Source organism: Pseudonaja textilis, chromosome 3 (genome assembly GCF_049901715.1).
Source record: "Pseudonaja textilis isolate UNSWEBS1 chromosome 3, rPseTex1.2, whole genome shotgun sequence".
Classification (NCBI taxonomy): Eukaryota; Metazoa; Chordata; class Lepidosauria; order Squamata; family Elapidae; genus Pseudonaja; species Pseudonaja textilis.
The window spans coordinates 142,713,441-142,728,150 of NC_141992.1; the positions used below are offsets into that span (position 1 = coordinate 142,713,441).

General features: G+C 37.5%; 1 protein-coding gene across 1 annotated transcript in view; it reads left to right on the plus strand.

Annotated features, from left to right (window-relative positions):
- Positions 1 to 14,710, plus strand: part of MBP (myelin basic protein) — a 104,281-nt gene that overhangs the window by 86,001 nt on the left and 3,570 nt on the right. Inside the window, exons 5-8 of the mRNA XM_087931000.1 lie at positions 5,883 to 5,993; positions 7,687 to 7,722; positions 9,646 to 9,678; positions 12,981 to 13,103. Of these exons, the coding sequence (XP_087787126.1) occupies positions 5,883 to 5,993; positions 7,687 to 7,722; positions 9,646 to 9,678; positions 12,981 to 13,103 (303 nt within the window). The remainder of the gene's footprint in view (positions 1 to 5,882; positions 5,994 to 7,686; positions 7,723 to 9,645; positions 9,679 to 12,980; positions 13,104 to 14,710) is intronic.

Genomic DNA, 14,710 nt, shown 5'->3' on the forward strand with positions numbered 1-14,710 from the left:
TTTCCTTCTCCACCCCCCTCCATTTAGTTGGACTCCATTCCCCACCACCATTTAGTTGGATGACTGGCATGTTAAAAGAGCTTTCACCCTAGAGTCACCTTACCGCTCAGCTCTTATCTACTAGCTTTTATCTACCTGAAAGTGCCTGGTTGCCTTGGTAATTCTTGTTGCTTAGTTACAAAAGCTGGAAATGGAGATGGCCCGTCTCTTGTGTTTCAGTAGAACTGATTCCCCAGGCAACTGAGGGCAGTCAGGATTTTATATATCTATATGCATATCTATATATCTATATCTATCTATCTATCTATCTCTATCTCTATATCATCTATATCTATATTTATATCTCTATCTCTATATCATCTATATCTATATCTATATCTATATCTATATCTATATCTATATCTATATCATCTCTATCTCTATCTCTATCTCTATCTCTATCTCTATATCTATATCTATATCTATGTATGTATCTATATCTATCTATCTATCATATATACATACACACACACACACACATATATATATACATATATGCATATATACATACATACATACATACATACATACATATATATATATAATTTGTAAAACCAAATCTGTTCAAAACAAACAAGAGACAGTAAGATGCCCACCATTCAGCTTGAAGCCATGTGTATCTCTGTAAATAGGAAAGCTTCCAATGACTGATGTCTTTCCCCAACCTGATGTCTTCAGGATGAGAGACATCCCAGAATTTCTACAGCGCACATTGAGAAGAATCCCGCTGCAGCAGGTGCAGGCAGGATGTTTGTATGAAAGCCAGAAGAGTCCTCTTGAGTTTCATTTTCAATCATGACCAGGATATATCTCTTTTCTTACCTGCAATTGAAAACTGGCTCTTGGAAAAGGAGATCAGGATGTTTAAAATGAATTCAAAATAGGAACTGTTTCTCAAGAGAACACTCTGATTTCAAAACCATGAAGTATTGTTAGATAGTAGCCTGTCAACAATTCTTTCTTGACTCTAGCTATCCATGGGTAAAGCAGGAATGACAGATATTTCAGAAAGTTTGTTAACATTTGCTGCATTTCCAATCTGTGTCTTTCTCCCTCCCTCCTTCCTTTTCTTCCCCTTTCCTTCCTTCCACCCTCTCTCCCTTCTTTCTTTCCCTGAAAACAAGATGACGCAGCATTAAATAATGCAATTGCTCAGAACTCAGTCAAGTCACTTGATTTTAAAAAGTCATTTCTTACATAATTCAGCATTTTCATTCAACTGACTTGGTTTAGTTTATGTGGATAGGACTGAACCGCATTTGCTGACTTGATAAAACCTATTCCAAATTATGATGGTGACTTGAGAGGAAATTTTTTTCAGAAATTTGAGAGGAAAAAAAAAATCCAAACCCATTAAGTCTCCAATCAGCTCATACAAAGCCATCTGTAGAATAATTGGTGCAGCGTGAAGAATGACTTTTAACTCAAATGCAGCACTGAAAGCTGGGGTCTCCAGCCACACAGTCAAAGCCCAGTAAAAACCTTTGTTTAATTTTAATGTTTAAGGTTCAATGGATGTAATCGAGAGAGCCAGATTTTATTTTTGCTTGTACGGTTTTGATCTCTCACAGAATATTCAAATCTGGTTCTTTGCCCCAGGCTAATTTTCACAGGCTTCTTACTTTGTCTCCAAACATTTAACTAATAGGCGTCTTTGAACAACATGGGTCTCTGACATACCCTTTACCCTGGCCTGTTAACTCAAATCTGTGCTGTGGCAGCACATGATTCAGGATATATTAAGCAATTATGATCAGCCAGCCAGAGCAACAACAAACAAAAAAAGGAAGCTGAAAAATCTTCAATTGCACGCACAATAAAGGACAGTGCTATCACAAATGGAGCCAGCATGTTTATCTATCCCATTTGTTCCCTTTTCTTTTCTTTTTCTTTTAATTCAATCCCCACCTATCCTTGGATATGAATTGTAATGGACTCCCACAAGGATTTATCCAGAGAGCCTCATTTTCACAGACCGTCTGTAGAATTTCATCTTAACAATGGACATCAGATGCGTCAATGGACCATCAGATAAACAGTTGACAGGAAACAGTGGGAAGTTAGCAGATTCTATTTGTCAGAAATGGTATAAGGTCTCCTATGTGAAGTTGGACTCAGTGGTGGGATTCAATTTTTTTCACTGCCGGTTCTGTGGGCGTGGCTTGGTAGGTGTGGTGTGGTTTGGTGGGTGTGGCAGGGGAACGATACTGTAAAATCTTCATTCCCACCCCACTCCAGGAGAAAGTTACTGCAAAATCCCATTCCCTCCCCACCCCACTAACCTGCTTTCCAGCTCCATCCTCCTGTGCAGGGCAATGAAAGAAGACCCAGCCATTCAGCTGGGGCTCAGCAGGCAGAGAATAGATGGAGCTAGGGCCAGTCAGAGGTGGCATTCCAAACTGCTCAAAATTTCCACTACTGGTTCTCCGAACTACTCAAAATTTCTACTACTGGTTCTCCAGAACTGGTCATAACCTGCTGAATACCACCTCTGGTTGGACTAGAAGACCTCCAAAGTCCCTTCCAATTCTGTTATTCCGTTATTCTCTTTCAGATAAATCTTTCCTTACAGGAGTGACTAGATCAAATCAGCATTGGAATTTGCATTACATGTTAACAGAGACTTTTTTTTAATGGAAAGATTATTATACGAGCTTTCATAAAGAGTAAGCTACGTGACTCAATAAACTAGAATAAAAAACAATATAGCTGTGTAATTTTGAAGTACTTTGCGAATTTTCTTTCAGAGCCTCTGTGATCTATAATGACAAGCCAGCATTAGTGGCAAAAGCAAAGATGATTCATTCAGACACTATATTCAAATTTTAATTTAGGTCTTCCTGGAACCGAAGGTAAGTATGTGCATATTTTTATGATACCCAAGAAAAGTTCATGAAATTGACATTCTAAAATGCACGCTCTTTCATATATTATTTACTGCACATTGTGTTATATTTTGCTTATAGTCCTCTGGGATTCAGGCTGAGGGAGTTCCACCAATATACAACAATGGGAGTTTTTAAGTTACACAAAATTCTTCATAGGGTGGCAGGTAGAAGGAAAAACTGTATGGCACATATTTTAATTCCCTCCAGATCGGGCTATTATTCTTAAATATGGAAAGTTATTTCAAGAGAGCGCAGTGTCATGCCCTCCTTTCGCCACCCAAGACATCAAGTAACCATGGAAGTGAATAATTATATGGATAGCTACAATCACACTTCTCCAAGTACTGTTCTTTATGCAGCCAAGATAATATATTTGTCTTGAAGATTTGCAAAACTAGATGCAATATTGCAGAGGAAGGGAGAATATGCTAATTGCAACACTGAACAAATTCATTTCTTGCTACATCATTCTATGGAGATTCCATTTATCCTTATGACTTATCTAGTTCATGGTATGATATATGAAGTCAATTACAAGTTGCCTGTGGCTTAGGGCTGCATGCTCCAGGTTTCTAGCAGCTGACATTATATCAAAATAGCCAAAGGCAACATTTCCAATATTTAGGTGGTATTAAGGCTGAGAATTGCCCCTGGGAGGTTTCTGTTCCTATCATCAACGTTAACTCACCACTCCCAAAAGAAAATCACAGCAAAGACAAGAATTGGCTGTGTCCCTTTTCAGGATCTCACAACATAAGCAGTGGCACAGTGGTTAGAATGCAGTACTGCAGGCTACTTCTGCTGACTGCCAGCTGCCTGCAATTTGGCAGTTCGAATCTCACCAAGCTCAAGCGTGACTCAGCCTTCCATTCTTCCGAGGTGGGTAAAATGAGGACCCAGGTTGTTGGGGGCAAAATGCTGACTCTGTAATCTGCTTAGAGAGGGCTGTAAAGCACCGTGAAGCTGTATATAAATCTAAATGCTATTTCTATAAGCAGAGGGCCAACTCTATGTATGAGTATGTGTATGTGTATGTATATGTATATGATGTATGAGTATGTGTATGTAAATGTGAATGTGTACGTGTATGTGTATGCTAAATTTCACCTCCAGGCCTCTCAAATAAGAAGAACGTTCATTATGACTTTGTTTAACAACAGCTTTTTCTTATAATTTCATACTTTACTTCATTTTTGCCATGCATGTTTTAAACACCGATGCCTAAAGACGATGTCTTCTTAGTTTAAAGGCATTCAGGTTTAGAGTAATGCTTGGTTTAATTAAAAAAAATAATGATTTGCTAATTTCTTTGCTTTTCTTCTGGATCGTGTTAATCCAGCATTGCTTCTAAAATTTTCAATGGAGATGAGCCATCAGTTCTTACAAGCATAAAATAAAGGGCACTTAATAAGCATCTGCTCACATTTTAAATGTTGTTCAATCATGTCCACCGTTAAGTGCTGCTGATGAATGTATTCTTCATATGTTTACATACTTTCTGTATTGAGTTTAAAGAGGTGACCAACTCATAGGTGGCTTTCTGTATCTACCCTGGAATTTAGAGGCCCAGGGACAATTAGCCATTAGGCTAGCCTCATCTGACCTCTCTTTTTTTGTTCTTTCCTACTCAACAGAGGGTTGGAAAAGTTAATTGGGTTAAGAGGCTCATGACTCTGCCTGTCTCTCAGTAGGATAATTCTCTGGAAACAGAACAATTGAAAACAGATTTGGTGTGGCAGCAAAAGAAACCTCAAGGGTTAAACTGGCATAGATCCAATTTTGGGCTGTGAAGAAAAGCAATCCAGGAAAAAAAAATCTCCCAATATATCCCGATGGGAAAACAGGTTGGGTAGCAGCTCAAATTCCCTTTGCCTTGTTCCATCCTGTTTTATATGGCTTAGAGTAGGCATGTCCAACCTTGGCAACTAGACTTGTGGACTTCAGCTCCCAGAGTTCCCCAACCTCCACAGGTCTTAAAGTTGCACATCCCTGGCTTAGAGTGAAATTTATGCAAGTTCCTGCATAAGCACGTACACAATATACACAAGCATGCAGATGCAACATGAAGGGAGAGCAGAAACACAGATACCGAGAGTACCCATATGAGTACCCATATGTACTCAATTTGAAAAAGTAGATTAAGCCCTAGATAACGTTAGATACACATTAATGCAACATAAGCATTATTTACCTATTAACATTGTAAGCCACCCAAAGTTAATATGGTTAGCCTCCCAGAGTCTCTCCAAAGTGAGATGGGCAGCAAAGAGATGTAATAAATAAATAAATAAATAACATATTTATTACATAAAAGAAACTACAGAGACCTCCTACAGCCATTTTGCTAGAGGAGTTAGAAGGAGTTCTAGAAATTCTATTCCACATCCTTGCACATCCTTGTGATTCAACCATTGGCAGATGCATGGTGGAAACTTTGGATTGCAAATTAATAACAGTATGCTATATTTAATCTGCCTACAAACAATCTCAATTTACTAGAACTCCTAGAGAGATTTGTTTGAAGAAGTTAAAAAAAATATATTGGAAACCGGAAGAGTTATTCTTTTCCAAATGAGTTCTTTCCTGTCGATGGAATTAAAGCAAAAAGAATTAGTTTTGAAAAGAAATGATCTTTAAGAGATAAATCAATTAAGGCATCTTAGCAATAGCATCTAAATCAAGGGTGTCCAACCTTGGCATCTTCAAGATTTGTGGACTTTAACTACCAGAATTCTCCAGACAGCATGTCCCTTGACCTAAATGTAATAGTCATTGGAAATATATCTCCAATTTTCAGTTTTTAAAAAAGGTTATGTTTTTATCAAATCAAATGCAACTCTGTGACAATTAAATGGATACATCCATGTTGTTTTCTTGAGTTGTTTTCAAGAGGGGAACATTAATTACTTTCAGAATACATGCTGATCTACAGGTATGACCTACCCTGTGTTTCAGGACTATCACCATGCCTCCAGAGTTAGCCATGTAAGTTCTCTGCCTCATCCAAGATCTCATCATGGACGCTATTATGATGAAAACCCAGTAGTCCACTTCTTCAGGAACATTGTAAGTTTTACTTCCTTCTAAATCATGTCTACTTTTATGTCTTGAGGAAACATGAACTGCCAGGTTTCAAGTAATTTTGATAGAGAGGAGTTGCTGACTATTTCTGGATTTTTTTAAATTGTATAGAGATTTGTAAATCTCTCATATTCATCTGTATAAACCCAGCCCTGCAGGCATACAGACAGAAGTGTGCTTGAACAGTGGCTGCTGTTACTCAAAATTTCCCAACCTGAACTTCTGAAAAAGTGCAGACAGACATTCAAACTCCTAAAGATGAACTAATCTGGAATTGTGCAATCACCTCTGAAGTAAATTTATGATGAGTACAGGGTGAGTGGTGAAAGCAATATGTGTCTTCAGCTCTTTTCTCTCTAGTAACATGCTTCAAAGCAAAGTATGTAATATCCTGATTCAAAAGCCCAGGCTTATTGGCTACTTCTGAGATGAAGAACATGAAGAAAACAATTGAGCGTGAATTACTACTTGGTAGCTAAGTCCTACATCCAATTTCTCACTTGGCGTTATAAAGCTGATTTTAATGACAAGGTCTGACTGAGAAGTATCACCTACTTAACAGAATTGGTTGTAAGAGTTGTGGCTTTGGGACTTCAAAAGTGTTCTGCAGAGAACAGCACTGTGCCACAGATAACTCTTCTAATGTTTGATGTCCCTGTAATGAATTTGAGCAGATTTTAGCAGTTTCCTAGAAAAACTCAAGGGCCATGAGATCGCATTATAATAGTTTTGAAAGTTGAAAAGCAAGCAACTACTAATTAGGTATTAGGTAAAACGGGTGGTATTGATGGCCAATCTTTATCAATCCTGAAGCTTTAGTCTGCATTATAACTAGCCAATAGCACATAGATATATCTGTATGCATGTCCTTCAGGCACACATATATATTTCCACCCAACAGACAATGAGATAACAACAAGCTTAAGAAATGTTTGCAGAGAGGCCTCCAAATTTTTAAAGATGTACAACTCTCCAATAAACACCATGTAGATTCAGCATGTTAAATGGGATGACAAAGTGATGTTATATTAAACAAGATGTAGGATAAGCTAGCATTATTCCCTGCAGCTGTTTGTGGTGGGATTACTTATGGATAAAGAGCAAGCCACAATGATATGCACAGCTGAACTGAGTGACGTCTTATCAACATTGGCTGACTGGGGAATTCTGGGAGGTGTAGTCCAATATCTTCAAGCAGCTAAGGTTGAAAAAGGGACATATAGTAACAGCCAATTCAGATTTCAAGAACCTGTCCCATGAAGAAAATAATTTAATTTAAAATTTAAACAAGCCCCAATACTTGCAGAAATATGAACACTTTAGATGGAAAAAAATCAGTTCAACATTCTGTCACCAGTTTCAGTAAGATCTAAACATCTCGATGTATTTGCTGATTATGTTGAGCAAAAGAAGGTGGGTACCAGGTATGGGTGCAGGAAATTAGATACCCACTAGTTAGCAGCAATGAGAAGAAAAAGTTTGCCTTTGCCGCCATCCGCTGGTCATTTGTAACTTTCAAGCTGAGAAAGGGGATGCTCAAGAAAATGCTTAAAACAACCATGGAATTCCACACACAGGCACAAACAAACAAGCAAACACACACACACACACACTGTAATTCCAAATATACAGTATATATTTGCAAATTCTTAATTTTTTTTTTTAAATTGATTTTCAGGTGTCACCCAGAACAACTCCTCCTCTTCAGGCAAAAGTAAGTGCTTGCTGTGAATATTTTACATTATATTCACCTACAAAACCTGTGGTAAAGAAAAGAAAGAAAAGGTTTCCTTATTTTAAAATATTTCAATAAGCTCCCTAGCCCCAATGTTGTCTAAGTGATGCATTACAACGGGTATTTGGTTGCTTAAAAAAATGATTGCCTACACCTGATAACACTCCATACCGCTGTAGCAATCCTATCTGAACCTTCATGCCCAACTCCATAAACAAGGCAATGCCACTGAAAGCCACAAGAATCACACAGATTATAAAATGTCCTGGGGTCATGGTTGATGCCACACCCAAACATGGTTAATGCCACATTTTGAAGTGAGTTTCCCCTTCTTCCTTGGCAACCTAGCCAGATCTCATTGATACATGTCAAGCTGCCCCTTCCACCAACTATTAAAATATAAATAAGAGAGGCCTTAGAACAGGCTAATCTGCACTAAGAAACAGCAGCCAGGGCCACCAAGGTCTGATGACCAAGCAAAGGAGTCCAGATAAATGGAAATTAGAAACAGTCTTAAGCACTAAGCCAAAGGTGGTATTCAGCAGATTCTGACCAGTTCTGGAAAACTGGTAGCAGAAATTTTGAGTAGTTCAGAGAATCGGGAATTACCACCTCTGACTGGAGATTTTACAGTACCCTTCCCCTGCCACACCCACCAAGCCACGCCAACAGAACCAGTAGTAAAAAATTTTGAATCCCACCACTGGTTGGTTCCCTCCAGAGGACGGGATGAAATCAGTGGTAGGATTCAAAAAATTTTACTATTGGTTCTGTGGGTGCGGCTTGGTGGGCGTGGCAGGGGAAGGATACTGTAAAATCTCTATTCTCACCCCATTTCTGGGTGAAGGTTACTGCAAAATCCCCATTCTGTCCCTACTCCTGGGGGAAGGTTATTGCAAAATCCTATTCCTTCCCCACCCCACTAACCTGCTTTTCAGCTCTGTTCTCCTGTGCAGGGCAACAAAGGAAGATCCAGCTGATCAGCTGGGACTCAGGAGGCAGAGAATAGATGGGGGTGGAGCCAGTCAGAGCTGGTATTTGCTGATTCTCCAAACTACTCAAAATTTCCACTACCGGTTCTCCAGAACAGGTCAGAACCTGCTGAATACTACCTCTGGATGAAATTATTCTTTTCATTCTGCGGCTTATTACAAGTAGTCCTCGACCTATAACCATTTATTTAGTGACCATTCAAAGTTTCAACAGCACTGAAAAAGTGATGTACGATTGTTTTCTGCACTTACAACCACTGCAGCACAGGGTCACATGATCAAAATTCAGGCGCTTGGCAATTGGCATGTATTTATGACGGTTGTAGTATCCCAGGGGGATCATGTGGTCCCCTTTCGTGGCTTTCTGCCCACCAAAGTCAACAGGGAAGCCAAGATTCACTTAACAACCATGTTGCTAAGTTAACAACCACAGTGATCCTCTTAACAAGTGTGGCAAGAGAGGTGGTGGCAAAATTCACTTAACAGCTGTCTTAATTAACAATGGAAATGTTGGGCTCCATTGTGATCGTAAATTGAAGACTGCCTGTATTTCAATATTTAATGTAATCTTTACAAGCACGGAGACTTTTTAGATTTTTATTCTCCCTTTTTTCGTATACAACTCAAGGTGGCAAACATACCAATATTTCTTCCTTCTCCTATTTTCCTCACAACAACAGCCCCCACAGTTTATCCGCTCCATTTTTCGCCCTCAAATTTCTCTACATCTTTAGCTTTTGAATACAGAAAGCCAAACTACCTTGTTTCAAATTCTGACCTAAGAAAATATCAGAGACTGAGACTGTGGCTGGATGAATTATGCAGAACATTGGACCATAGTTCATTGTCCATTGTCCTTTATAGTCCATGGTGGTTATCATGTCACTTTGTTTGTTTCTTACATGTGCAGGGGAGAGGATTATCCTTCAGCAGATTTAGCTGGGTAGGTGATAAACATGCTTCCCTTTGCAAATATTTTGTTTTCCCCAGGCCCAAAGGGCATCCATTTGCTGTCTTGCTTTTCTGTAGCTGATGCAGAATCCCAGTATATATTTGTTTATTCCTTTATTTCACTTTGGCTTGTTTGCTTTATTCTTACTGATCCATTCCTGGTTCCAAAGCAGTTTCTTTTACATCCATGGTTTTATTGCTTGCTTTTATCCTGAAGTGAGTCAAGCTTAAATTAAGATTCCTTTTGCCCGAGCACAGAGCACCTTCACTGCATGGCAATTGTATTCCTTTAAATGTTCTATGTGTCTATGAGACGGAGGAAGGGGGAGGAGGAATGAAAGTGTGGGTTGCTACTATGCACTGCACAAAGCTCCAGTTCTGGGGTAGATTCGAGAACACGGTACACTACTGGATTTGCCCTATAATTACAGCATTGTCATATACTGACAACTTATATATCTTCAACCATTTTTTAAAAAAACCTTTCTGGTTGCACAGATCGGCAGCAGAGGAGGGAAGGGATGGTTTCACCCACATAGCCTAATCCCACCCATGCATCTTGATCTAAACATCTCGATGTATTTGTGTGCTTGCCCATCAATTGTGCAACTCAGTTCCCAATGGGCCATGGACCAGTACTGGTCCACAGACCGGGGATTGGGGACCGCTGATATAGAGAACAAATGATGCAGTTTAAGGTTTTTTTCTTCCTTTTAATCTACTTGAGCCCATGTCTTTACCCTGAAACTAGAAAGGACTGGAATGCTAGACAGACTTGAAAAGGGGGTAAAACTATCAATTCAGACCCTCTTGTTGGATTGTTTTAATTGGAAATTAAAAGGGTCACTTAAAGCATTCACCCGGTTCATCACATGTCTGTGAAAATAGATTCATTTCTTGCTGAGAGAAAGAGTAGTAAGCTTATAAAAATATATTGTTAGTGACAACCAGGCAGAGGAGTTTCACAGTCAAAGGTTATTTCTCCCTCTTGCTCATAATCCATAATGTTTTAATCTTTATCTTAAAGTGGCTTTTCTTAAGAGTGTTTACATTAAGGCAATGTGAAAATGAGTTTATCTAAATGTACATATTCAGTATAGCTATATCTGTATTTACAGTCACCTATTGTCCATCATTCATCATCTATCTATTCATATATCTAACTCCTAACTCACAAATAGTGACTTTAGATAGCTGATGTAAGATTAAATAAAGTATAAATAAAACAATTAATAACAGAAAGCCACAATAACACAACCCTATGCCATAACTGAGACCAATATGAAAACATCTCAAAATGATTACTTAACAAATGACAAAGTTAACCAATGCTCTAGGGGAAAAAACAGGTCTTTAAAACTTTATGAAGGGTTATCAGGGTTGAAGATACTTGGACCTGTGGGGTGGTGGTGGTGCTATATTATTCCAAAGGGATAATGACAGAGGAGATATGTTTCTTGGGTCCCATTAGAAGACATTATTTCATCAATAATGACTTCAAAGCATGGCCATCCTGCTGGACCTTTCAGGATGGTCAGAACTGATCAGAAATGAACAATCCTATAAGTAACTGAGCCCTGTACAACAAAGAGTTCTATAGCTAGAAAGGGCAGTTGGAAACTTATAGCCAGTGCAGTACTGTGAGTCCAAACAGACATCCAAATTGCACAGCATATCTATTTGGAAGATTGCATCCCAACTAAAAGATGGAAGAACTCCAGACCTGGTAGATCCCAAAACTCTCAGCCACTTAAGTTTGCTTGGATTAAGCCAAAGCTTTTCTCTAGGAAATCATAGTAAACTTGGCCTCAAGCAAGTCCAAAGGATTTGCATAGCCAGAGTCCAGCAGAGAACAGATCCAAACTACTTCATCCAACAGATGCCTACAACAGTCTCAAAAATGAGGATCCAGATAGTTGGGAGCAAACTGCTCAGAAAGTGCTGTAAAGCAGTATGGAGTGGTATGTAAGACTAAGTGCTATTGTAATCTCCATCAGAATCCTCAGCTATAAAATGATATTGGAAGATAACTATATTGTTCTAATAATTTACACCCAAGTAGAATATTCTGTACTCTGCCTTTACTAAAAATGGCCACAAGGTGCTCATGAAAATTATTGCAAATTTACAAGTACATAGTTAAAATACCGTGGATTTTGTAGAAGTGCAAGAAAGATATAAACAGGAGGGTTTTTCACAGACCAGTAATTTACAATAAGATTGCATTTGAACATGATCATGGAGTGTTGGCAATGTCAATTATGAACCAACCCTTTTGCAAACCCTTAGAAGTGCATACCAACTGCTTTTTAAGTCCCCAGTGAAATGCCTTAATTATCTATATAGTAATCCAATTGATTTTTTTCATACTCAGTAACAGTTGGAAACCATAGAAAACTTGCCGGATGTGGTTGCTGCTTGGAAGGTTGAGCAGGTCATTACTTTGATAGGAAACACTTAAAAAATAAAGACACAATTGTAATGTGTTGGCTGAGGCAATTTTCATAGGTTTGTCATTAAGATTGCATATTACCAATGCTGTAAGTGAGGTTTTCATTTGAAGAACTAGTTACAAAGCAGATTACTATTTGAAAAATTCTTTGAATTACTTCTTCTCTTCATACAATTACACAATTATGTTGAACAATCTTTCTTCATATTTAATAATGCTTTTCAAAAGCGGATAACAATGATATGTAAATACTTGCTCGAAATGTCCAATTTTTCTCTTTTTCTGGATAATATTCAGTATAATATTTCCTAGGGATTTCACTCTTTAGAGATAGATGCATTTATTCTACCAGCATCTCCTTGTAGGGTATCGTTAACTGCTCTCATCTGTTACTGTTTGATAGCATGAATACAAAAATGAGTAATCGTAATATAAGTAATTATGGATCATTATCACCTCAGGCAATTTCCAAACAATGGGAATCTAGGATAAGACAGCATTTTATATATAGAATGTCAGTTTTAATGGAATTGAATTCACCTTCCACTATCTCTGCTAGAAAAGTTCCCCGAGTATCTCTTTTCTCAATAATTGTTCAAATATTTTCATTCATCACTGGTTATTTGTAGAACATTCCCATTCTGCTTGCTATCTATGACACAGAGCTATAAACATTCACATAAAAGTCAGTGGCTTCCATAGGATAAATGACATTGGGTCTTTAGCCATATTCTTTGATACAATTCAGCCTTTGATCATTTAGTACTCATTTTTCTGAAGGACGGTTCTATATTTTAATGACAATCTACGGATATTTGTAATTTTGCTTTCCTTTTTTCCAGGGTGGCGAAACTCACAGACCTGGATATGGAAGTGGCAAATTCTATGAGCATAAATATGCTCACAAAGGGCACAAAGGATACCGCTATGATGGCCAGGGCACACTGTCTAAATTGTTTAAACTGGTAAAGATAATAATTCTAAGAGCAGCAAAAGTAACTAACATTGAGCAGGGATAAGAAACTATTCCGTATCTATTGCTAATATATATTGCATTCATTTAAGCAGTCCAGGAAATAGACTTAAGTGATTGAATGATTGGAAAGAGGAAAACAGTTTGGATGTCTGATTACAGCATTAAAAAAAAAATCTAAACTGAAGCAAATATCTCTATTAGTATCAGTCTAAATGTAAAGAATCACCTAAGCAGAGACCAATTTAAATAGTATATGTAACAAAATCCAGTGGGATCCCATCACATAGGGAAAAGTGATATTAGGTCCATGAATTAGTACCGAAGTTTACACCCAAATCAATGTTAATATGCATTGAGTGAAATAAAGAGCTTTAGAAATTTATAGTTTAATAATTTTGTTTTAGATGCAGAGAAAATGAGAATAGTCTCAAACTTGGGTCCTCTTCATATCAATCCAGTACTTGAACTATAATTCTATACCAGCTTCTTAGGCATGAAAACTGGATGGGTGACTTTGGGCCTATTACTCTCTCTCAGCCAAATCTACCTCAAGAAGAATGCACAAATAACAATTTTCTGTACTACACAAAATTAAACATTCATAACAACTTTTTAACAACTTTAAAATCTTTTAAAAATCAACAATGCTTTTGGTGGTGTTGTGCATTTGTACTTATACAAATAGGATATTTTGGAAATATCTGTCCAAATTGCAGGTGGTTTTTTCTTTTTTTTTTAGATTTTTCTGAGAGAGAAAAGGAACACCTACTTCATATTATCAGGAATTAGATCTTCAAAATGATGGCGTTGGGGAATCAAGTTCCACTAAAATATATTCTGTTCACTTTGAAGTACATATGGAAAAATATGCCATTCCCTTTTAAAAAGATTTTATTATTATTTTCTTATTTTCTTCAGTTTTAAATATTCCCTTTTTTTCCCAGTTTCACAAAAGGTGCACACACCTCCACATAAATATACAAATGTTACTAATTTTGTAAGCCAAGTTTTCCTTTTCCTTGAGAATCTCACAGCCTCCATTGTTGACTATTCTCTTAGAGTTGATAAAAATTAGCCCAGAATAGCCTGGGCTATTAGCCTAGACAGTCAGTTTCATTTATGTTTGAATTAGACAAATATTTTCTCCTAATAATTTGTATTTATCTGTAGACAATTTTATTATTTCATTTGGTTCAGCATTCTTATTACCAAAAAAAGTTCCCTCCTTTCTAAGCACCAGCAAAAATACAGGTTTATTTTCGACAGTAACTTAGCATGAAATGGTCCCCGTTATTATATTCCATCAGACTTTTTTTAAAAAAACTCTGGTTCCTAAAACCAGAACAAATTTAAGGAGAGCTTCCATGACAAGTAATGGGTTTAATAGGACTACAATAACATAGAAATCAGTGATTCATGGAACATAATTAATAAGCCATTAAGTACAATTATAGTGCTCTGTCATTTATGAAACTAAGCAATAATGTTGTGGCTGAGTAGTTTGAGATTAAAAATGAACAGTGAATTATTGAAGTAAGGTAGTACAGTGCCTGCTGAATCAACAAGTAATTATGGAAGCATAAATTTTAGAAATCT